At 47.3% G+C, this 27008-nt stretch overlaps 1 protein-coding gene across 4 annotated transcripts in view; it reads right to left on the bottom strand.

Annotated features, from left to right (window-relative positions):
- Positions 1-5619: 5619 nt before the first annotated feature.
- Positions 5620-27008, bottom strand: part of ift43 (intraflagellar transport 43 homolog (Chlamydomonas)) — a 128818-nt gene continuing 107429 nt past the window's right edge. For 3 of the 4 annotated variants that reach the window (XM_072567968.1, XM_072567967.1, XM_072567966.1), the window contains exons 7-9: positions 17726-17801; positions 8071-8133; positions 5620-6106 (exon numbers count right to left, since the gene is read on the bottom strand). In XM_072567968.1, coding sequence (XP_072424069.1) covers positions 5984-6106; positions 8071-8133; positions 17726-17801 — 262 coding nt within the window. In that variant the 3' untranslated portion in view covers positions 5620-5983. The remainder of the gene's footprint in view (positions 6107-8070; positions 8134-17725; positions 17802-27008) is intronic. The other variant, XM_072567969.1, reaches the window with a different exon arrangement.

Raw genomic sequence — 27008 nt, forward strand, 5'->3', positions numbered from 1 at the left:
AAACAGACCCAAGTCTTAGGAATGAGGAGCAGGCTTGAAGGGCTGAATGGCCTATTCCTGGTCCTATTTTCTAAGTTTTTGTGTGAATTGTGCTTTTTATCTTTGACAATTCTTTGATCAATCAAATGATCAGGTAGCTTCAACCTTTCTGGAAGTAAGGTTGGTACCACTGATTTTCATTCAGATTTTGATCTCTGTTTGATACTCAGTTTGTATCTTGAGGTATTTTTAATTGATAGTGGTTGAATATTTATTGCTGTAACACAAACTGAAAGCTGTTGAACCTTTGACAGTTTTAAGTGCAAAGTAACCAATAGGATATCTTCACAGAGATAAACAAATATATCCCTTTATCAAGATGGGTGGGGATAGACCCAGTTCCTGGTCACAGTAAAGCTTTTAAAAAATTCATTCAAGGGATGAGGATATTGCTGTTTAGGCCAGTATTTATTGCCCATCCCTAATTGCTCTGAGGGCAATTGAGAGTTAACCCCATTGCTGTGGGTCTGGAGTCACATGTAGGCCAGACCAGGTAAGGATGGCAGTGTCCTTCCCTCAAGGACATCAGTAGTTTGCAGGAAGCCATCGAGATATGGACTATTGCTTTAATTGCTGGAAAATATCTGTGATTCCTCAGACTCGCGGTGGTCTTTATTCAATCATAGGGTGAGGGTCCTACTGGCAAGGCCTGTATTCACTACCCAGGGGACAGGTAAAATCAACCACTTCAGTGTGGGTCTGGAGTTACATGTAGGCCAGACCAGGTATACATGACAATAGCCTCCCTGAAATGACATTGGTGAATCAGATGGGCGTTAGCTGACAATCAACAAGTTTCATTGTTTTAATTGCAGATTTATACTGAGTTTCCACCAGCTGCCAGGGTGGGATTTGAAGGCAGGACCCTAGACCATTACCTGGGTCTCTGGATTAATCATCTGGTGATAATCCCACTAGACCATCACCTCCTTACTGCCACTTATCTATTCAGAAAGTCACTGCTGGAAATTGCAAGTTCCTCTCCTTCTCTCAGTCGATGGTATTGGAAAGCTCATGAAGAGTAGATTATGAGAATGTCAGACGTGTCGAAGATGGCACAGGTTTAAGCAAAGAGTCAATAGTTTAGAGGAGAACAGAGAAGAAAATATTTTCCCCCAGAGGGTGGTAGAAATGTGGAAAGTGCTGCCTGAGAGGGTGGTGGAGGCAAGTACACTCCCAGTATTTCAGAAACATCTGGATCAGCATTTTGAATACAAGGGCACAATAGACTATGGACCAAGCAAAATGGGATTAGTATAGTTTGGTATTTGTTGGTCAGCATAGCCATGGTGGGCTGAAGGGCCTGTGTCTATACAGTATAACACTATGATTTTAAGGAGTTCACCATCATGCCCCTATGAATAAAGCTGAGGACACTGTTTTATTTACTGCTCTCTCCCACCTTCAATGATCTGTGCACATCAATGTCCAGCTCCCTCTGCTCCTGCACCCCCTTTACAATTGAACCCCCTATTGTCTTTCAATGTTCTTCTGACCCAAACACATTTAGATTACTTACAGTATGGAAACAGGCCCTTCGGCCCAACAAATCCACACCGACCCGCCGAAACATAACCCACCCAGACCCATTCCCCTACATTTACCCCTTACCTAACACTACAGGCAATATGGCATGGCCAATTCACCCTAACCTGCACATCTTTGGATTGTGGGAGGAAACCGGAGCACCCGGAGGAAACCCACACAGACACGGGGAGAATGTGCAATCTCCACACAGTCAGTTCCCTGAGGTGGGAATTGAACCCGGGTCTCTGGCGCTGTGAGGCAGCAGTGCTAACCACTGTGCCACCATGCCGCCCACATCTTCACCTCTTTGCAGTGAACCTCATCTGCCTCCTAACTGCTCACTCCACCAACCCTTTTCGGAGTCCCAACCTGTCTCTTCAGTCAGCAATTCCTCCAAATTTAGTGCCATCTGCAAACTCAGAAACTGTCACCTATATATTAGGAAGGTCAAGGGTCCCAATACTGACCCTGGGGAACACCAGTACAAACCATCCTCCAGCCTAAGAACTATCCATTGACCATGACTCTCTGTTTCCTATCACTCAGCCAATATTCCTCCACTTTGGCACGGGCCCTGTTATACTGGGAGTTATAACTTTCCTCACAAGTCTGTTGTAGGGCACTGAATCAAATGTCTTCTGGAAATCCATGCAAATAACTTCAACAGTGTTATTACTCATTGAGTCTTTCTGGAACCTCTGAAAAACTCCAAGTTAACCACAATGTTCCCTTTAGAAATCCTTGCTGGCTCTTCATAATCAACCTACATTTTTTCAAGTGATTACTAATTCTATAGTGAATAGTTATTTCTAGAAGTATCCCCACCACTTAAGTTAAACTAACTGGTCCATGATTGCTGGGATTATCTTTCTTGAACAACGCTTAATGTTTGCAATTCTCTAGTTTTCTGGGATCTCTCCCAAGTCCTTGAAGACTTTAAGTTCATGTCAGTTCCTTTGCAATTCCTACTTTCGCTTCCTTCAAACTCCTTGGATGCATTCCATCTGGTCCCAGAACCTTGTCAATGTACCAAAAGTCTACCCAATACTAGCTCCTTATTAATTTTACACCATTCTAGTGACAGAATTTCCTGCTCTGTTATCATGGTCTGGGAAGCATCTTTCTCTTTGGTAAAGATAGATGCAGAGTCCAGGTGTCAATCAGAGAATTCCTACAGTGCTGAAAGAGGCCATTCAGCCTATCGAGTCTGTACTGACCCCCCCCCCCCAGTCTATCCTTTCCAGTTCAGTTCCTGCCCCGTTGAAGATGGATCTGAAGAAGACTCATATGGGAGATGATGTGAACTGTTTCCCTCGCTACAGATCCTGCCAGAACACCTCAGCACTTTCTGTTTTTATTTCTGATGAAGTGGAACTTTACCAGGTTGTACTTTTCCAGGGGTAACTTTGGATTAGCGGGAGTATGACTAGGTAACCAAGGCCCAATGAGAGAGAAGAAATTTGAAAGAAAAAGTGCTGGAGAATTAATGGGATCAAAAGCTGACCAATCCTCTTGGCCAGGCAGGTGACAGCCTGGGGTTTGATCCATCTGTCGTGACCTTCCAAAATCCCAGTGTGTTAGAAGGTAGTAAATACTAGATTATTGTGTAAGAAAGGAGAGAAAGTAAAATCAGGCCAGTTAGCCTGATGTCAGGTGTTGGAAAAATACTGGCATCTCTTATTAAGAAAGTGTTTTCGTATCAGGACACCAAGCCCATAGTCCAATTAGGGAGAGTTCATGTAGTCTCTTCATGCTTGACTGTTCTCCTTAAAGTTTGTTTGAGGATGTAACCAATAAGGTAAATAAAGGTAACTAGTAAATGTACTTGGATTTTCAAATGACTTTAAATCATGTTAAAATGTGTGATACAAAGGCTTGTGGAGTTTAGAGTAATATTCTAGCATAATATACTCTTGTATAAAGCACACTAAACAGACGTTGTCAGGTAGATGTGTTATGAATGGGCTGCACATTGCTCAGTGCTACAGTATCAGTCACATCCAATCTTCATTCATTATTTAGATGAAGGGTCAACATTTCCAACACCTGAGTTTGCTGATTGTACAAAACTAGTGAGAAAAAAAACCCTGCAGATGCTGGAATCCAAGGTAGACAAGCAGGAGGCTGGGAGAACACAACAAGTCAGGCTGCCTAATTACACAAAGTTAGCAGAAAGGTAAACTCAAAGAGGACACAAGGAGTTTGGAAAGAGAAACAGACAGGTCCAAGTGAACAAGAAACAAGGTCGATGGATGCAGAATAATGTGAGAAAGTATACGGTTATTCAGTTTGGTAGAACAGATACAAGCAAATTATTTTTAAATGGTGAGGAAGCATTAAATGTTCAGGTGGCCTTGGAACAGTCAGATTGCAGGTGCAGTGAGCAATTACAAAGCAAATGGCCCGTTGGCTATACTGTAAGGGGGAGAATGCAACAGTATGTTTTTAATTATCGATGACTGCAAAATTTCAACGAAAATCTTCTCTGGTAACCAGTTTTGCAGTAGATGTGTTCCTTCCTATTTTCACCACCCGGTGATGGTTTGCAGAATGCACTCTGCAGTGTAATGTTTGCTCCTTCGCTCTAATCGAATCAATTCTGTCTGTCACCCCTATGGGACAGCCACTCTCTTCAGAGCTGCAAGATGTTCCTTAGTCAATACTGCCTTCACACCTCCTTTCTTTCGTTTCTTCCCTATCTTTCCAGGACATCTTGTTTTTGGAAACATTTATTACCCAGCCTTTGCCTCTTTTGTGCCCCTATTTGTTCTGTTCTGCTTATGCTCAGTGGTTGCGATTTGCAAATAATACTGAATATTGTGTACCATCAGTAAAGGTGCCCACTTCTGACCTTGTGTTGGACAGAAGGTCATTTGAAAAAGCAACTGGAAATGGTTGCCCCAAGGTCACTGTCCTGAGGAACACCTGCAGCAATTGGGTAGAACAAATTGCTTCTACAATCACAATAATATTCCTTTATTAGATATGATCCTAACCAGTGGAGAGGTTTCTTCTGATTCCCAGCAGAGTTTCACTCAGGTTCCTTGATGCCACACTCGGTGTAATGCAGCCTTGATATCAAGGGCTGTCCCTCTCCCCTCCCCTCTGGACTCCAGCTCTTTTGTCCATGTTTGAACCAAGGCTGTAATGAGGTCAGGAGCTGAGTGGCCCTGGGGGAACCCAAACTGGGGGTCACTGAGCAGGTTATTGCTGAGCAGGTACTGAGTAAGTATCACTTTTGTGTCTGGTCTGACCTGGTCTGACAGGGCATGGTTGACAAGAGTCACCATCACTTTTCCTGGTGATTGCGCTAGGGGCAGTCATTGATCAACTGGATTTTTCTTGATTGTTATAAACAGGTATTAAAAGCAATGTATAATTTGAAGTTTGATTCATATTTTTATGAGATGAAGACATGGTTAGTCATTTTCCAAGTTTAATTTATATCCTTAGAGCGTTGGTGCTGAGGAGCTGAGATTGTAATGAGGTTTTAAAACCTTGAAGTAGAGATGGTGGGATTAACAGGGAACAGGCGTGAGAGTGTGTAAGATTACGTGTGTGTGTGTGTGTGTAGGAGGGGGGTGGGTGTGCACTTGTGTATAGAAGTGAGTGTGTTCTGTGTGTTTGTGTGTGTAGGTGAGTGAATGCGTGTGTAAGAGGGGGTGTGTGTATGTACAAGAGGAAGTGTGGTGTGGAATGTATGTAAGAAAAGGTGTATATGCATGTCGAACTGTGTGTATGAAAGAGAGCAGGAGAGGGTGTGTGAATATAAGAAGGAGCCGGTGAGTAAGGAACCAGCATTCCTGTGAGAACTGACCAGGTTCATGGAGGGTTGTGACCTCCTGAACTGAGAGTCAGTGTTGGTACCAACATGAGCAGGGCCAGCGACAGTGCACAGACCCTCAGAGTGGCTGCACACACATACAGCGACACAGCTTCGAGGGAATGTTCGCTAACACCACTCCCAGAGCTGCCTGAATCGAAGGCTAAATGTTCACACTCAGCCTGCCCTGTCACTGATCAATAACAAAGACAAACATGGAAACATAAGAGTTATGGAAACAAGCTTGATTTTACATGCTCTGGAAATTACACATTAACATCCAGGATGTGGATGGGCCGGTGTTGGAGTGGAGTGGACAAGGTCAGAAGTCACATGACACCAGGTTATGGTCCAACAGGTTTATCTGAAAATCACAAGCTTTCGGAGAGCTGCCCCTTCTTCATGTGTTTGTCAGATGAAGTCAGGTCAACTGATGAGGGAGCAGCGTTCTGAAAGCTTGTGATTTCAAATAAAGCTGTTGGACTATAACCTGGTGTTGTGTGACTTCCTGATATTAACATCCGGGACAAACAAAGGACCATCAACCCGTGATGAGGGTGGGCTGAGAGGTGCACAGTGTGGTTCCTGGTTCTGTCAGGCTGGTGCAGACAGCAGCTTCGCTTCATCCTCATCCTGGCCAGCCCCATCCTCCGACTCAGTCAGGAGCTCAGAGGATACCTCAGTGAACAAATGATCCCAGCTCCATGATTCATCCTCCTGCTCAAAGGCAAAACAGGGCAGAGCAACAATTCGTATTAGCAAAGCCTCCATTTCATCAGTGCATTCAGGGCTGATCAAAGCAAGCAATCTCCACTCCCTCTGTCACCACAAATCCCAGCGCAGGGCGACAGCACGGGGTGAGATAGAGTAAAGCTCCCTCTACACTGTCCCCAACAAACACTCCCAGGACAGGGACATCACGGGGTGAGATACAGAGAAAAGCTCACTCCACACTGTCCACCATCAAACACTCCCAGGGACAGGGTCAGCACAGGGTTAGATACAGAGTAAAGCTCACTCTACACTGTCCCCATCAAACACTCCCAGGATAGGGACATCACAGGGTTAGATACAGAGTAAAGCTCTCTCTACACTGTCCCCCATCAAACACTCCCAGGACAGGGACAGCACGGGGTTAGATACAGAGTAAAGCTCACTCTACACTGTCCCCCATCAAACACTCCCAGGATAGGGACAGCACAGGGTTAGATACAGAGTAAAGCTCACTCTACACTGTCCCCCATCAAACACTCCCAGGATAGGGACCTCACAGGGTGAGATACAGAGTAAAGCTCACTCTACACTGTCCCCCATCAAACACTCCCAGGACAGGGACAGCACAGGGTTAGATATAGAGTAAAGCTCCCTCTACACTATCCCCCCATCAAACACTCCCAGGACAGGGACAGCACAGGGTGAGATACAGAGTAAAGCTCACTCTACACTGTCCCCCATCAAACACTCCCAGGACAGGGACAGCACAGGGTTAGATATAGAGTAAAGCTCCCTCTACACTATCCCCCCCATCAAACACTCCCAGGACAGGGACAGCACAGGGTTAGATACAGAGTAAAGCTCCCTCTACACTGTCCCCCATCAAACACTCCCAGGACAGGGACAGCACAGGGTTAGATACAGAGTAAAGCTCCCTCTACACTGTCCCCCATCAAACACTCCCAGCACAGGGACAGCATGGTGTTAAATACAGAGTAAAGCTCTCTCTACACCATCTCCATCAAACACTCCCAGGACAGGGTCAGCATGGGGTTAGACACAGAGTAAAGCTCACTCTACACTGGGCCCCCATCAATTTCATATTTTCAAAAGTAAGGAGTTGTTTTGAAAAAATCTTTATCAGGCTGAGGATGTTAGTGGCTAAGCAGTATTTATTACTCCTAAGCAGTTAGGAGTTAACCAAATTGCTGTGGGTCTGGAGTCACATATAGGCCAGACCAGTAAGGATGGTAGTTTCCTTCCCTAAAGGACATTAGTGAACTAGGTGGGTTTTCCTGACAATTGGCAATGGGTTTATAGTAGTCATTAGACTCTTAATTCCAGATATTTACTGAATTCAAACTCCACCATCTGCCACGCTGGGATTCGAACCCAGGTCCCCAGAGGAGTCTCTGGATTAACAGTCCAGTGATTCGACGAGGGCCATTGTCTCTCACTGAGAAAGGTGGAACTTAGGAGATGCTTCTTTCAGAGGATTTTGAGTGTTTGGAATTTTCTTTTGCAGCGATGAGTGAATTCTGGTTCACTGAATGACTTGGAGGTAGAAGTTGTTTCATTATTGAGTGACAAGGGGGTAGTGATTTTTGAGAAGATTTGTAGCTCAGGGACAAGGGGGTTCAAATGGTTTACGGGACCAGGTGAGAATGAGGAATAGTAGACAGAGTCGGAGCAGCCATGCTCATATGGAATGGCACAACAGGCTTGAGGGGGGAAATGGCCTTTTCCTGCTCCTCATTCCATGTTCATGTTGCTGAAGGAATCGAGGGATTATTTCCCAGTGTCTTCACTAGGATAGGTTCTCAGATGCAGGTCCTGTGGCTGCCCACATCATCCAGTCTGTTGGTTGAATCTGAAGCTGACATTCCCTCCCTGAACAAGACTTCTACCTCCCTACTCACTGCTGCTGCTAACGGGAGAATTTACACCGCGGTGTTCCTCATCCTCACCTCCCTGACGTCCTGCTCGGCTGACAACACACGGCTCAGCAACTTCAGATCAATATCACCATCCTGATAGAAACACACAGACAGACAGCTCAGATTCCCCACACTGAGAGACACAGCCCAGTTACAAAACACACACCCTGATAGAAACACACAGACAGACAGCTCAGATTCCCCACACTCAGGGACACAGCCCAATTACAAAACACACACCCTGATAGAAACACAGACAGGCAGCTCAGATTCCCCACACTGAGAGACACAGCCCAGTTACAAAACACACACCCTGATAGAAACACACAGACAGACAGCTCAGATTCCCCACACTGAGAGACACAGCCCAGTTACAAAACACACACCCTGATAGAAACACACAGACAGACAGCTCAGATTCCCCACACTCAGGGACACAGCCCAGTGACAAAACACACACCCTGATAGAAACACACAGACAGACAGCTCAGATTCCCCACACTCAGGATCACAGCCCAGTTACAAAACACACACCCTGATAGAAACACACAGACAGACAGCTCAGATTCCCCACACCCAGGGACACAGCCCAGTTACAAAACACACACCCTGATAGAAACACACAGACAGACAGCTCAGATTCCCCACACCCAGAGACACAGCCCAGTTACAAAACACACACCCTGATAGAAACACACAGACAGGCAGCTCAGATTCCCCACACCCAGAGACACAGCCCAGTTACAAAACACACACCCTGATAGAAACACACAGACAGACAGCTCAGATTCCCCACACTCAGAGACACAGCCCAGTTACAAAACACACACCCTGATAGAAACACACAGACAGACAGCTCAGATTCCCCACACTCAGGGACACAGCCCAATTACAAAACACACACCCTGATAGAAACACACAGACAGACAGCTCAGATTCCCCACACTCAGAGACACAGCCCAGTTACAAAACACACACCCTGATAGAAACACACAGACAGACAGCTCAGATTCCCCACACTCAGAGACACAGCCCAGTTACAAAACACACACCCTGATAGAAACACACAGACAGACAGCTCAGATTCCCCACACTCAGGGACACAGCCCAGTTACAAAACACACACCCTGATAGAAACACACAGACAGACAGCTCAGATTCCCCACACTCAGGGACACAGCCCAATTACAAAACGCACACCCTGATAGAAACACACAGACAGACAGCTCAGATTCCCCAAACTGAGAGACACAGCCCAATTACAAAACACACACCCTGATAGAAACACACAGACAGACAGCTCAGATTCCCCACACTCAGGGACACAGCCCAGTTACAAAACACACACCCTGATAGAAACACACAGACAGACAGCTCAGATTCCCCACACTCAGGGACACAGCCCAGTTACAAAACGCACACCCTGATAGAAACACACAGACAGACAGCTCAGATTCCCCACACCCAGAGACACAGCCCAGTTACAAAACACACACCCTGATAGAAACACACAGACAGACAGCTCAGATTCCCCACACTCAGAGAGACAGCCCAGTTACAAAACACACACCCTGATAGAAACACACAGACAGACAGCTCAGATTCCCCACACTCAGAGACACAGCCCAGTTACAAAACACACACCCTGATAGAAACACAGAGACACACAGCTCAGATTCCCCACACTCAGACACAGCCCAGTTACAAAACACACACCCTGATAGAAACACACAGACAGACAGCTCGGATTCCCCACACTCAGGGACACAGCCCAGTTACAAAACACACACCCTGATAGAAACACAGAGACACACAGCTCAGATTCCCCACACTCAGACACAGCCCAGTTACAAAACACACACCCTGATAGAAACACACAGACAGACAGCTCAGATTCCCCACACTCAGGGACACAGCCCAGTTACAAAACACACACCCTGATAGAAACACACAGACAGGCAGCTCAGATTCCCCACACTCATGGACACAGCCCAGTTACAAAACACACACCCTGATCGAAACACACAGACAGACAGCTCAGATTCCCCACACTCAGGGACACAGCCCAATTACAAAACACACACCCTGATAGAAACACACAGACAGGCAGCTCAGATTCCCCACACTCAGAGACACAGCCCAGTTACAAAACACACACTCTGATAGAAACACACAGACAGGCAGCTCAGATTCCCCACACTCAGGGACACAGCCCAGTTACAAAACACACACCCTGATCGAAACACACAGACAGACAGCTCAGATTCCCCACACTCAGGGACACAGCCCAATTACAAAACACACACCCTGATAGAAACACACAGACAGGCAGCTCAGATTCCCCACACTCAGAGACACAGCCCAGTTACAAAACACACACCCTGATAGAAACACACAGACAGACAGCTCAGACTCCCCACACTCAGGGACACAGCCCAATTACAAAACGCACACCCTGATAGAAACACACAGACAGACAGCTCAGATTCCCCACACTGAGAGACACAGCCCAATTACAAAACACACACCCTGATAGAAACACACAGACAGACAGCTCAGATTCCCCACACTCAGGGACACAGCCCAGTTACAAAACACACACCCTGATAGAAACACACAGACAGACAGCTCAGATTCCCCACACTCAGGGACACAGCCCAGTTACAAAACGCACACCCTGATAGAAACACACAGACAGACAGCTCAGATTCCCCACACCCAGAGACACAGCCCAGTTACAAAACACACACCCTGATAGAAACACACAGACAGACAGCTCAGATTCCCCACACTCAGAGAGACAGCCCAGTTACAAAACACACACCCTGATAGAAACACACAGACAGACAGCTCAGATTCCCCACACTCAGAGACACAGCCCAGTTACAAAACACACACCCTGATAGAAACACAGAGACACACAGCTCAGATTCCCCACACTCAGACACAGCCCAGTTACAAAACACACACCCTGATAGAAACACACAGACAGACAGCTCGGATTCCCCACACTCAGGGACACAGCCCAGTTACAAAACACACACCCTGATAGAAACACAGAGACACACAGCTCAGATTCCCCACACTCAGACACAGCCCAGTTACAAAACACACACCCTGATAGAAACACACAGACAGACAGCTCAGATTCCCCACACTCAGGGACACAGCCCAGTTACAAAACACACACCCTGATAGAAACACACAGACAGGCAGCTCAGATTCCCCACACTCAGGGACACAGCCCAATTACAAAACACACACCCTGATAGAAACACACAGACAGACAGCTCAGATTCCCCACACTCAGAGACACAGCCCAGTTACAAAACACACACCCTGATAGAAACACACAGACAGACAGCTCAGATTCCCCACACTCAGGGACACAGCCCAGTTACAAAACACACACCCTGATAGAAACACACAGACAGACAGCTCAGATTCCCCACACTCAGGGACACAGCCCAATTACAAAACACACACCCTGATAGAAACACACAGACAGACAGCTCAGATTCCCCACACTGAGAGACACAGCCCAATTACAAAACACACACCCTGATAGAAACACACAGACAGACAGCTCAGATTCCCCACACTCACGGACACAGCCCAGTTACAAAACGCACACCCTGATAGAAACACACAGACAGACAGCTCAGATTCCCCACACCCAGAGACACAGCCCAGTTACAAAACACACACCCTGATAGAAACACACAGACAGACAGCTCAGATTCCCCACACTCAGGGATACAGCCCAATTACAAAACACACACCCTGATAGAAACACACAGACAGGCAGCTCAGATTCCCCACACTGAGAGACACAGCCCAGTTACAAAACACACACCCTGATAGAAACACACAGACAGACAGCTCAGATTCCCCACACTCAGGGACACAGCCCAATTACAAAACACACACCCTGATAGAAACACACTGACAGACAGCTCAGATTCCCCACACTCAGAGCGACAGCCCAATTACAAAACACACACCCTGATAGAAACACACAGACAGACAGCTCAGATTCCCCACACTCAGGGACACAGCCCAGTTACAAAACACACACCCTGATAGAAACACACAGACAGACAGCTCAGATTCCCCACACTCAGGGACACAGCCCAGTTACAAAACGCACACCCTGATAGAAACACACAGACAGACAGCTCAGATTCCCCACACCCAGAGACACAGCCCAGTTACAAAACACACACCCTGATAGAAACACACAGACAGACAGCTCAGATTCCCCACACTCAGGGACACAGCCCAGTTACAAAACACACACCCTGATAGAAACACACAGACAGACAGCTCAGATTCCCCACACTCAGGGACACAGCCCAATTACAAAACACACACCCTGATAGAAACACACAGACAGACAGCTCAGATTCCCCACACTCAGAGCGACAGCCCAATTACAAAACACACACCCTGATAGAAACACACAGACAGACAGCTCAGATTCCCCACACTCAGGGACACAGCCCAGTTACAAAACACACACCCTGATAGAAACACACAGACAGACAGCTCGGATTCCCCACACTCAGAGAGACAGCCCAATTACAAAACACACACCCTGTAACCAAGGACAGTGATAATGGGACCAAGGACAGCGATAATGGGACCAAGGACAGTGATAATGGGACCAAGGACAGCGATAATGGGACCAAGGACAGTGATAATGGAACCAAGGACAGTGATAATGGGACCAAGGACAGTGATAATGGGACCAAGGACAGCGATATTGGGATCAAGGACAGCGATAATGGGATCAAGGACAGTGATAATGGCACCAAGGACAGTGATAATGTGACCAAGGACAATGATAATGGAAACCAATCACAGTGAAAATGTAACCAAGGACAGTGATAATGGGACCAAGGACAGCGATAATAGACAATAGACAATAGATGCAGGAGTAGGCCATTCTGCCCTTCGAGCCTGCACCGCCATTCAATATGATCATGGCTGATCATTCCTAATTAGTATCCTGTTCCAGCCTTATCTCCATACCCCTTGACTCCACTATCTTTAAGAGCTCTATCCAATTCTTTCTTAAAAGAATCCAGAGACTGGGCCTCCACTGCCCTCTGGGGCAGAGCATTCCACACAGCCACCACTCTCTGTGTGAAGTAGTTTCTCCTCATCTCTGTCCTAAATGGTCTACCCCGTATTTTTAAGTTGTGTCCTCTGGTTCGGCACTCCCCCATCAACGGAAATATGTTCCCTCCTGCCAGAGTGTCCAGTCCTTTCATAAGCCTATACGTTTCAATCAGATCCCCTCTCAGTCTTCTAAACTCAAGGGTATACAAGCCCAGTCGCTTCAGTCTTTCCGTGTAAGGCAATCCTGCCATTCCAGGAATTGACCTCGTGAACCTACGCTGCACTCCCTCAATAGCCAGAATGTCTTTCCTCAAATTTGGAGACCAGAACTGTACACAGTACTCCAGGTGTGGTCTCACCAGGGCCCTGTACAGCTGCAGAAGCACCTCTTTGCTTCTATACTCAATCCCTCTTGTTATGAAGGCCAGCATGCTATTAGCCTGCTATTAGCATGCTATTAGGGACACAGCCCAGTTACAAAACACACACCCTGATAGAAACACACAGACAGACAGCTCAGATTCCCCACACTCAGGGACACAGCCCAGTTACAAAACACACACCCTGATAGAAACACACAGACAGACAGCTCAGATTCCCCACACTCAGGGACACAGCCCAGTTACAAAACGCACACCCTGATAGAAACACACAGACAGACAGCTCAGATTCCCCACACCCAGAGACACAGCCCAGTTACAAAACACACACCCTGATAGAAACACACAGACAGACAGCTCAGATTCCCCACACTCAGGGACACAGCCCAATTACAAAACACACACCCTGATAGAAACACACTGACAGACAGCTCAGATTCCCCACACTCAGAGAGACAGCCCAATTACAAAACACACACCCTGATAGAAACACACAGACAGACAGCTCAGATTCCCCACACTCAGAGAGACAGCCCAGTTACAAAACACACACCCTGATAGAAACACAGAGACACACAGCTCAGATTCCCCACACTCAGACACAGCCCAGTTACAAAACACACACCCTGATAGAAACACACAGACAGACAGCTCGGATTCCCCACACTCAGGGACACAGCCCAGTTACAAAACACACACCCTGATAGAAACACAGAGACACACAGCTCAGATTCCCCACACTGAGAGACACAGCCCAGTTACAAAACACACACCCTGATAGAAACACACAGACAGACAGCTCAGATTCCCCACACTCAGGGACACAGCCCAATTACAAAACACACACCCTGATAGAAACACACTGACAGACAGCTCAGATTCCCCACACTCAGAGCGACAGCCCAATTACAAAACACACACCCTGATAGAAACACACAGACAGACAGCTCAGATTCCCCACACTCAGAGAGACAGCCCAGTTACAAAACACACACCCTGATAGAAACACACAGACAGACAGCTCAGATTCCCCACACTCAGAGACACAGCCCAGTTACAAAACACACACCCTGATAGAAACACAGAGACAGACAGCTCAGATTCCCCACACTCAGGGACACAGCCCAATTACAAAACACACACCCTGATAGAAACACAGAGACAGACAGCTCAGATTCCCCACACTCAGACACAGCCCAGTTACAAAACACACACCCTGATAGAAACACACAGACAGACAGCTCGGATTCCCCACACTCAGGGACACAGCCCAGTTACAAAACACACACCCTGATAGAAACACAGAGACACACAGCTCAGATTCCCCACACTCAGACACAGCCCAGTTACAAAACACACACCCTGATAGAAACACACAGACAGACAGCTCAGATTCCCCACACTGAGAGACACAGCCCAATTACAATAGACAATAGACAATAGACAATAGATGCAGGAGTAGGCCATTCTGCCCTTCGAGCCTGCACCGCCATTCAATATGATCATGGCTGATCATTCCTAATTAGTATCCTGTTCCAGCCTTATCTCCATACCCCTTGACTCCACTATCTTTAAGAGCTCTATCCAATTCTTTCTTAAAAGAATCCAGAGACTGGGCCTCCACTGCCCTCTGGGGCAGAGCATTCCACACAGCCACCACTCTCTGTGTGAAGTAGTTTCTCCTCATCTCTGTCCTAAATGGTCTACCCCGTATTTTTAAGTTGTGTCCTCTGGTTCGGCACTCCCCCATCAACGGAAATATGTTCCCTCCTGCCAGAGTGTCCAGTCCTTTCATAAGCCTATACGTTTCAATCAGATCCCCTCTCAGTCTTCTAAACTCAAGGGTATACAAGCCCAGTCGCTTCAGTCTTTCCGTGTAAGGCAATCCTGCCATTCCAGGAATTGACCTCGTGAACCTACGCTGCACTCCCTCAATAGCCAGAATGTCTTTCCTCAAATTTGGAGACCAGAACTGTACACAGTACTCCAGGTGTGGTCTCACCAGGGCCCTGTACAGCTGCAGAAGCACCTCTTTGCTTCTATACTCAATCCCTCTTGTTATGAAGGCCAGCATGCTATTAGCCTGCTATTAGCATGCTATTAGGGACACAGCCCAGTTACAAAACACACACCCTGATAGAAACACACAGACAGACAGCTCAGATTCCCCACACTCAGGGACACAGCCCAGTTACAAAACACACACCCTGATAGAAACACACAGACAGACAGCTCAGATTCCCCACACTCAGGGACACAGCCCAGTTACAAAACGCACACCCTGATAGAAACACACAGACAGACAGCTCAGATTCCCCACACCCAGAGACACAGCCCAGTTACAAAACACACACCCTGATAGAAACACACAGACAGACAGCTCAGATTCCCCACACTCAGGGACACAGCCCAATTACAAAACACACACCCTGATAGAAACACACTGACAGACAGCTCAGATTCCCCACACTCAGAGAGACAGCCCAATTACAAAACACACACCCTGATAGAAACACACAGACAGACAGCTCAGATTCCCCACACTCAGAGAGACAGCCCAGTTACAAAACACACACCCTGATAGAAACACAGAGACACACAGCTCAGATTCCCCACACTCAGACACAGCCCAGTTACAAAACACACACCCTGATAGAAACACACAGACAGACACCTCGGATTCCCCACACTCAGGGACACAGCCCAGTTACAAAACACACACCCTGATAGAAACACAGAGACACACAGCTCAGATTCCCCACACTCAGACACAGCCCAGTTACAAAACACACACCCTGATAGAAACACACAGACAGACAGCTCAGATTCCCCACACTCAGGGACACAGCCCAGTTACAAAACACATACCCTGATAGAAACACACAGAGAGACAGCTCAGATTCCCCACACTCAGAGACACAGCCCAGTTACAAAACACACACCCCTGATAGAAACACACAGACAGACAGCTCAGATTCCCCACACTCAGAGACACAGCCCAGTTACAAAACACACACCCTGATAGAAACACACAGAGAGACAGCTCAGATTCCCCACACTCAGGGACACAGCCCAATTACAAAACACACACCCCTGATAGAAACACACAGACAGACAGCTCAGATTCCCCACACTCAGAGACACAGCCCAGTTACAAAACACACACCCTGATAGAAACACACAGAGAGACAGCTCAGATTCCCCACACTCAGAGACACAGCCCAGTTACAAAACACACACCCTGATAGAAACACACAGAGAGACAGCTCAGATTCCCCACACTCAGAGACACAGCCCAGTTACAAAACACATGCTGACAAGTTGCATTAACATGGTCAGACAACCCGAAGGGTTTCAGAGAAGTGTTCATGAACCAGCTCTATGGTGAGATATTAGACAGCCATTAGATCAGTTCAAGTGTTTAGTATTAATATGTGTCATAGAAGGGGACTGAGAGGTGGAGATACAGGTCGCTGAGGCAAGGAATCTGCAACTTAGGTTCCGAGCAGCGAAGGCATGGTCACCATTGGCTGTGTAAAGAAAATCAGAGGCCAAATGGGAGCAGCACCCATATCCTGGGGGATCGTGGGGCGAGAGATGATTACAAGAGGTGTGGAGGGGAACCATGGAGACATGTGAAAGCAGTCATTGTCTGGGTCTCAATACGTCGTTACTTGGTTCACCTGAAACCAGGGAAGATCAAACTGAAACATCGTGGATTAGGAGCTAATACAGGTCGGTAAGCTGTCTACAAGGAGAAGGTGGCAGGTAGATGGGAACACCACCCTCTGCATGTTCCCCACCAAGCCCCTTCCCATTCTGAATTGGAAATACATCACCGTTCCTTCACTGTCACCGTGGAATACCCTCCCTAACACTGTGGGAGCTGAACTACACACCAAGCTCGACAATCGATCAAGAAAGCAGCTCACTACCATCGTCTCTGTGCTGATGAAGGACAGATAGTAAATTCTGGCCCAGCCAGAGATGCCCTCATCTTATGAAGGAATGAAAACAAAAGGCTGTTTGGTGATTAGGCCCCGGTGTGAGTTAGGTACACACAGTGCCTCGGTACATTCGGGTATATTTTGTGTGGAAGCTCAGAGACTGGTCAGAATAGAATTGGAATAGTGTTTGCCTGTCGCACACTCCTGTGCACTGTGGGAGGTTCTGACACTCACCAGTGTCTGGAAAGCTCCATACTTCATTAAATCATTGTCCAGGTCTCGATACGTCATTACTCGGTTCACCTGAATGCTGAGAAAACAGACACAAGTTCAACCTCAATTGTCACTCCCTTAAACTACTGCTCCCAATTTCCCTGTCTAGCTGTCAAACCCTGTGACCCTGTCCAAGGTTTCTGTCATAATCCCAGTCCAATTCTAACCCACCTTCCTTATCTCAATCCCATATTAGCCTCATAGCCCATTCCACCCTATCCCACTCCACCCTAACCCACTCTGCCCTATCCCATTCCAGTCTGCCCTACTCCACTCTATCCCACTCCCCCCATCCCTACTCCGCCCTATCCGATTCCACCTCTGTCCCACCAGTCTCCCATTCCAACACCTGACAAGTCTGAGCCATGGGTGACAGGTCCCCTCAGGTTTCACTGGATGGTTTCCCAGCTTCATCTCATCACAAGGCCATGCTCCCTCCATTGATTATTGAAACAGATCCCATTCTCTCAATGCTCTCCCTGCCCAGCTAATTGGAAAGCAAACTAATTTTTTTTTGTTTCTTGATTGGATGATGCTTGAGCCAGCTCCAGGACATTATACACCTCATAAATGTAGGAGGTATTGAGGGGGCATCATGTTTGGCAGCACAAAAAGAAACCCTTCAGCCTCCTGTATTCCTGCCAATCATCAAAAATCCATCTTTTCCAATCTCATTTTGCAGCCCTTGCTCGTAGCCTTGTAAGAAGTGCTCTTTGTTCTGCAATATCTTGAGTGATTTTTGTAGCCAATGAGTTCCAGATCCCCATCACTCTCTGGGTGAAACTTTTTTTTCAAGTCCTTACTCAAGCTCCTGCTTGTTACCATAAAACGGTGTCCCCAGGTTACTGTCCCCTTTCACTGGGGTAAGGTTTCTCCCCATTTCCCCTGCCTACGTACACCTCAATCAGATTCCCTCAAGTGTCATCACATCCTTCCTATAATGTGGGATGAGAACTGCACGCAGTACTCCAGCTGTAACCAAACTGATGTTATATACAGCTCCATCATATCCTCCTTGCTCTTATATTCAATGCCTTAATGATAAAGAGAAATAGCCCATATGCCTTCTTCACCATCTTATTAACCTATCCTGCTGCCTTGAAAGATCCATGGACCTGTACACCAAGGTCCCTCTGATCCTCTGTAATCCACAAGGACCCCCAGGTCCCCTTGCATAGCAGCGTGCTGCAATATTTCAACATTTAAGTAATAATCTTTTTTACTGTTACTCCTACCAAACTGGATGACTTCACATTTATGAACATTGTATTCCATCTGTTAGACCTTTGCCCACTCACTCTAAGTATCGATGTCCTTCTGCACTTTGCTCTACACTCATCTTCGTGTCATCCTCAAACTGTGACAGCCTACACGTGCTCCCCAACCTCCGAATCATCGAGGTGGATTCGTTTGCACATCACTTTCAAACCTATGCTCCTCTCATTCTTGTTCCTGTTATAAATGAGAATAGTTTAACACAGAACATGGAACATAGAATAGTACAGCACAGTACAGGCCCTTCAGTCCTTGATATTCTGTGTAAAGAACCGACCTCTGACATCTCCCCAAACACCTTAAAATTATATCCCCTTGTGACAGCCATTTCTGCTCTGGGAAAAAGTCTCTGGCTATCCACTCTATCTCTGCCTCCCAACATCTTGTACACCTCTATCAAGTCATCTCTCATCCTTCTTCGCTCCAATGAGAAAAGCCCTCACTCCCTCAACCTTTCTTCATAAGACACACCCTCCAGTCCAGGTAACATCCCGGTAAATCTCCTCTGCACCCTCTCTAAAGCTTCTATATCCTTCCTATAATGAGACGACCAGAACTGAAGACAATATTCCAAGTGTGGTCTAACCAGGGCTCTATAGAGCTGCAGTATAACCTCACGGCTGACGGCTCTTAAAATCCATCTTGACTCTGTGTAGCCCGCTCATGATTTTGAAAACCTTTATCAAGTAATCCTCTTAGTCCTTTTCTCTCCAAGGAGAACAGTCCAAGCTCCTTTACTCTATCGCCATCACTGAAATTTCTTATTCCTGGAACCATTCTTGTAAATCACTTCAGCACCCTCTTCAATACATTCACATCTCTCCTCTAACGTGGAGCCCACAACTGTATGCAATACTCCAGCTGAGGTCTAACAGGTGTCTTGTACAAGTTCAACATCACCTCCCTGCTCTTGCATTCTACAACCTTATTAATAAAGAACAAAGAATAATGCAGCACAGGACCAGGCCCTTCAGCCCTCTAAGCCTGCACTGACACATTCTGCCCTTCCACACTAAAACTGTCTTCACTTACAGGATCCATATCCCTCTAGTCCCTTCCTATTCTTCAGTGCTGCTATTGTGTCTGTTCCCACCACCTCCTCAGGCAGCATGTTCCAGACACACACCACCCTTTGTGTGAAACGTGTGCCTTGCACAGCTCTTTTAAACTTCACCCCTGCCTCGCACCTTGAACCTGTGTCCCCTTCTAACTGACTCCTTGGGAAAAGGCCTCCTCCTTTCCACTCTACCCATGCCATTCATAATCTTGTAAACTTCCATTAGGTTCACCGCTGAACCTCCTGTGTCCCGGTGCAAACAAACCCAGAGTCTAGATTAGAGTGGTGCTGGAAAAGCACAGCAGGTCAGGCAGCATCTCAGGGGCAGGAAAATCGACGTTTCGGGCAAAAGCCCTACATCAGTTGAAAACAAACCCAGTCCAGAGATTTTGAGAAGATTTGTAGCTCAGGTTGTGGATGAGGTCGGACATTGGTTCACTGAGCTGGTGTGGGTTTTTTTTGCAGATGTTCTGTTGCCTCGCTAGGTAACAACATCAGTGCATCTTCAATACAGTGTTGGTGGTGTGTCCCAGCTGGTATTTATGTGCCTGTTTCTTGGTAATTCTGGTTCTGCATCTGAGTGGCTGGGACATGGGGCCCAGTTCAATGTGTTTATTGGATGAATGTTATCGACAAGATACCCTGCAAAGACTGTGAAAACCACTACACAGGACAAATAGGAAGAATAATGACCCATACAAATGCCTGAACACCAGCTCGCCACTGCCAGACATACCCAGTACTCTCTCATTTTCAACCATACAGACAATGAAGGAGACAAAATCAACTGGGGTAATGTAACCATCCTAGCACAGACACAACAGAGACATGCCAGTGAATTCCTTGAAGCCTGGCACTCCATCAGGAACTCATTCAATAAGCACATTGAACTGGACCCTGTGTACAAGCCACTCTGATACAGAACTGGAAGCACCAACAAACAGAGACACATAAACAGGAGGCAGGACAGGCCACCAACACTGTATCAAAGACACACTGACGATGTCACCCAGCGAGGTGAGGAAACATCTGCAGAAAACCACACCAGCTCAGCAAACAAATCTACAATGTCACAAACCCAGTCTATCCAACCTTTCTTCATCGCTAAAATCCCCCATACCAGGCAACATCCTGGTAAACCTTCTCCGGACCCTTTCCAAAACATCCACATCCTTCTGGTGTGTGGTGACCAGAACTCTACACAATATTCCAAGTGTGGTCTAACTAAAGTTCTACAGAGTTGCAGCATAACTTGCCTAACCTGATACTCAATGCCCCTTCCAATGCCTTTTTTACTTAACCTTACCTACCTGCGCTACCACCTTCAGCCATCTGTGCACCTGCACACCCAGATCCCTCTGCATATCAATAATGCCTAAGGTTCTGTCATTCATTCTAATTTCCACCTGTACCTGACCTTCCAAATGCATCACCTCACATTTGTCCAGATTAAACCTCATCTACCATTTTTGTGCCAATGCCTTGATCTGTATCCTCTGACAATCCTCCTCACATCCGCAACTCCACCAATCTTTGTATCATCCACAAACTTACTAATTAGACCAGCTCATCAGAACAGCAGAGGTCCTAGCACTGATCACTGTGGAACTCCATTAGTCACATCCTTCCATCGGTACCTTCTGTCTCCTATGATAAAGCCAGTTCTGTGCCCATCTTGCCAGCTCACCCCTGATACCATGTGACTTCACCTTTTGTAGCAGTCTGCCACGAGGGACCTTGTCAAAGGTTTTACTGAAGTCCATGTCGACAACATCAACTGCTTTTCCCTCCTCCCTCAAAACTCCTGATCGAGGTAGTGAGACAGGACCTCCCCCACACAAAACCATACTATCTGTCGCTAATAAGTCCGTTCGCTTCTGAGAGCAAATAGACCTTGGCCCTGAGAATCTTTTCCGATAATTTCCCTTCCACCGATGTGAGGCTCACAGTCTGTTATTTCCAGGATTATACCTGCTACTCTTCTTAAACAATGGGACAACTTGTCTACCCTCCAGTCTTTTAAAGCTGAGGACACTGTGTGCTTCATGAACTGCTCTTTCTATCCGTCAGCTGTTGATCTGTACACATATACACCAGATGGCTCTGCTCCTGCACCACCGTTAGAATTGCCTTTGAATTTCTTTCTGACTAAAATGCATCAGCTCATTTGGCAAACGATCCCTACCATTACCTGGTTATTCTCTTCTCCCAAAATTCCTTCTAAAATGCCTTTGGATTGTCCTTAATGTTACCAACCAGTGTTTTCTCATATCCCCTCTTTGCTATCCTCATATCTCTAAAAGCAACCCCTACATTTTCTCTCCTTCTCAAGGGCATTCATTGTTTTGAGTCTTTGGTATCTATGATAAACTTACCTGTTTCCCCTTATCCAATCTTGCACATCCTTTGACATCCCATTCTCTGGTCTTGTTGGTCCCACCCCTCCCCTTTCCTGCACTCTCACTATTACTTTGGATTCCCATGGGGATCACTCTGATCTAAGACCAGAGAAACCCTTCTCTGCTGTTCTGGTCTTTCCTGTCTGGTGAGGATACATAGCATTTCAAAACTGCAGTTTCTTAAATAAATCAATACACTATCTTAAAACGATTTATCAGTTCTCAAGCACAATTTTGGAGAATCTGTCTTGAACTTTAAAGTGAACCCAACCTCCACCTCACAAGCCCCATTCCGACCATAGACCATGCGCACGCTAGAACCAGTGATAACCCTGGAAATGAGCTGTCTCTATACTGGTATTTACCCGGGCAGTGAGCTGTCTCTATACTGGTATTTACCTGGGCAGTGAGCTGTCTCTATACTGGTGTTTCCCCAGGCAGTGAGCTGTCTCTATACTGGTATTTACCTGGGGAGTGAGCTGTCTCTATACTGGTGTTTCCCCAGGCAGTGAGCTGTCTCTATACTGGTATTTACCTGGGCAGTGAGCTGACTCTATACTGGTGTTTCCCCAGGCAGTGAGCTGTCTCTATACTAGTGTTTCCCCAGGCAGTGAGCTGTCTCTATACTGGTGTTTACCCGGGCAGTGAGCTGTCTCTATACTGGTGTTTAACTGGGCAGTGAGCTGTCTCTATACTGGTGTTTACCTGGGCAGTGAGCTGTCTCCATACTAGTGATTCCCCAGGCAGTGAGCTGTCTCTATACTGGTGTTTACCTGGGCAGTGAGCTGTCTCTATACTAGTGTTTCCCCAGGCAGTGAGCTGTCTCTATACTGGTGTTTACCCGGGCAGTGAGCTGTCTCTATACTGGTAATTAACTGGGCAGTGAGCTGTCTCTATACTGGTGTTTACCCAGGCAGTGAGCTGTCTCTATACTGGTGTTTACCCAGGCAGTGAGCTGTCTCTATACTGGTGTTTACCCAGGCAGTGAGCTGTCTCTATACTGGTGTTTACCCGGGCAGTGAGCTGTCTCTATACTGGTGTTTACCCGGGCAGTGAGCTGTCTCTATACTGGTATTTACCCGGGCAGTGAGCTGTCTCTGTACTGGTGTTTACCCAGGCAGTGAGCTGTCTCTATACTGGTGTTTACCCGGGCAGTGAGCTGTCTCTATACTGGTATTTACCCGGGCAGTGAGCTGTCTCTGTACTGGTGTTTACCCAGGCAGTGAGCTGTCTCTATACTGGTGTTTACCCAGGCAGTGTGCTGTCTCTATACTGGTGTTTACCCGGGCAGTGTGCTGTCTCTATACTGGTGTTTACCCAGGCAGTGAGCTGTCTCTATACTGGTGTTTACCCGGGCAGTGTGCTGTCTCTATACTGGTATTTACCCGGGCAGTGAGCTGTCTCTATACTGGTGTTTACCCAGGCAGTGAGCTGTCTCTATACTGGTGTTTACCCAGGCAGTGAGCTGTCTCTATACTGGTGTTTACCCAGACAGTGAGCTGTCTCTATACTGGTGTTTACCCAGGCAGTGAGCTGTCTCTATACAGGTATTTACCCGGGCAGTGAGCTGTCTCTATACTGGTGTTTACCCAGGCAGTGAGCTGTCTCTATACTGGTGTTTACCCAGGCAGTGAGCTGTCTCTATACTGGTGTTTACCCGGGCAGTGTGCTGTCTATATACTGGTGTTTACCCGGGCAGTGAGCTGTCTCTATACTGGTGTTTACACAGGCAGTGAGCTGTCTATATACTGGTGTTTACCCGGGCAGTGAGCTGTCTCTATACTGGTGTTTACCTGGGCAGTGAGCTGTCCATATACTGGTGTTTACCCAGGCAGTGAGCTGACACTATACTGGTGTTTACCCGGGCAGTGAGCTGTCTATATACTGGTGTTTACCCGGGCAGTGAGCTGTCTCTATACCGGTGTTTACCCGGGCAGTGAGCTGTCTCTATACTGGTGTTTACCTGGGCAGTGAGCTGTCTCTATACTGGTGTTTACCCAGACAGTGAGCTGTCTATATACTGGTGTTTACCTGGGCAGTGAGCTGTTTCTATACTGGTGTTTACCCAGGCAGTGAGCTGCTTCTATACTGGTGTTTTCCCGGGCAGTGAGCTGACACTATACTGGTATTTACCCGGGCAGTGAGCTGACACTATACTGGCATTTACCCGGGCAGTGAGCTGTCTCTATATTGGTGTTTACCCGGGCAGTGAGCTGACTGTATACTGGTATTTACCCGGGCAGTGAGCTGACTCTATACTGTTGTTTACCCGGGCAGTGAGCTGTCTCTATACTGGTGTTTCCCCAGGCAGTGAGCTGACTCTATACTGGTATTTACCTGGGCAGTGAGCTGACTCTATACTGGTGTTTACCCGGGCAGTGAGCTGTCTCTATACTGGTGTTTACCCGGGCAGTGAGCTGTGTCTATACTGGTATTTACCCGGGCAGTGAGCTGTCTCTATACTGGTATTTACCCGGGCAGTGAGCTGTCTCTGTACTGGTATTTACCCGGGCAGTGAGCTGTCTCTATACTGGTGTTTACCCGGGCAGTGAGCTGTCTCTATACTGGTATTTACCTGGGCAGTGAGCTGTCTCTGTACTGGTATTTCCCCGGGCAGTGAGCTGACTCTATACTGGTGTTTACCCGGGCAGTGAGCTGTCTCTATACTGGTGTTTACCCGGGCAGTGAGCTGTCTCTATACTGGTGTTTACCCGGGCAGTGAGCTGTCTCTATACTGGTGTTTACCCGGGCAGTGAGCTGTCTATATACTGGTGTTTACCCGGGCAGTGAGCTGTCTCTATACTGGTGTTTACCCGGGCAGTGAGCTGTCTCTATACTGGTATTTACCCGGGCAGTGAGCTGTCTCTATACCGGTATTTACCCGGGCAGTGAGCTGTCTCTATACTGGTGTTTACCCAGGCAGTGAGCTGTCTCTATACTGGTGTTTACCCAGGCAGTGAGCTGTCTCTATACTGGTGTTTACCCAGGCAGTGAGCTGTCTCTATACTGGTGTTTACCCGGGCAGTGTGCTGTCTATATACTGGTGTTTACCCGGGCAGTGAGCTGTCTCTATACTGGTGTTTACCTGGGCAGTGAGCTGTCCATATACTGGTGTTTACCCAGGCAGTGAGCTGACACTATACTGGTGTTTACCCGGGCAGTGAGCTGTCTATATACTGGTGTTTACCCGGGCAGTGAGCTGTCTCTATACTGGTGTTTACCCGGGCAGTGAGCTGTCTCTATACTGGTATTTACCTGGGCAGTGAGCTGATTCTATACTGGTGTTTACCTGGGCAGTGAGCTGTCTCTATACTGGTGTTTACCTGGGCAGTGAGCTGTCTCTATACTGGTGTTTACCTGGGCAGTGAGCTGTCTCTATACTGGTGTTTACCCGGGCAGTGGGCTGTCTCTATACTGGTGTTTACCTGGGCAGTGAGCTGTCTCTATACTGGTATTTACCTGGGCAGTGAGCTGTCTCTATACTGGTGTTTACCTGGGCAGTGAGCTGTCTCTATACTGGTGTTTACACAGGCAATGAGCTGACTCTATACTGGTATTTACCTGGGCAGTGAGCTGTCTCTATACTGGTGTTTACCTGGGCAGTGAGCTGTCTCTATACTGGTGTTTACACAGGCAGTGAGCTGTCTCTATACTGGTATTTACCTGGGCAGTGAGCTGTCTCTATACTGGTGTTTACACAGGCAGTGAGCTGACTCTATACTGGTATTTACCCAGGCAGTGAGCTGTCTATATGCTGGTGTTTACCCGGGCACTGAGCTGTCTCTATACTGGTGTTTACCCGGGCAGTGAGCTGACACTATACTGGTATTTACGCGGGCAGTGAGCTGTCTCTATACTGGTGTTTACCCAGGCAGTGAGCTGTCTCTATACTGGTGTTTACCCGGGCAGTGAGCTGTCTCTATACTGGTGTTTACACAGGCAGTGAGCTGTCTATATACTGGTGTTTACCCGGGCAGTGAGCTGTCTCTATACTGGTGTTTACCTGGGCAGTGAGCTGTCCATATACTGGTGTTTACCCAGGCAGTGAGCTGACACTATACTGGTGTTTACCCGGGCAGTGAGCTGTCTATATACTGGTGTTTACCCGGGCAGTGAGCTGTCTCTATACTGGTGTTTACCCGGGCAGTGAGCTGTCTCTATACTGGTATTTACCTGGGCAGTGAGCTGATTCTATACTGGTGTTTACCTGGGCAGTGAGCTGTCTCTATACTGGTGTTTACCTGGGCAGTGAGCTGTCTCTATACTGGTGTTTACCCGGGCAGTGGGCTGTCTCTATACTGGTGTTTACCTGGGCAGTGAGCTGTCTCTATACTGGTATTTACCTGGGCAGTGAGCTGTCTCTATACTGGTGTTTACCTTGGCAGTGAGCTGTCTCTATACTGGTGTTTACACAGGCAGTGAGCTGACTCTATACTGGTATTTACCTGGGCAGTGAGCTCTCTCTATACTGGTGTTTACTTGGGCAGTGAGCTGTCTCTATACTGGTGTTTAC

Source organism: Chiloscyllium punctatum, chromosome 4, assembly GCF_047496795.1.
Source record: "Chiloscyllium punctatum isolate Juve2018m chromosome 4, sChiPun1.3, whole genome shotgun sequence".
NCBI lineage: Eukaryota > Metazoa > Chordata > Chondrichthyes > Orectolobiformes > Hemiscylliidae > Chiloscyllium > Chiloscyllium punctatum.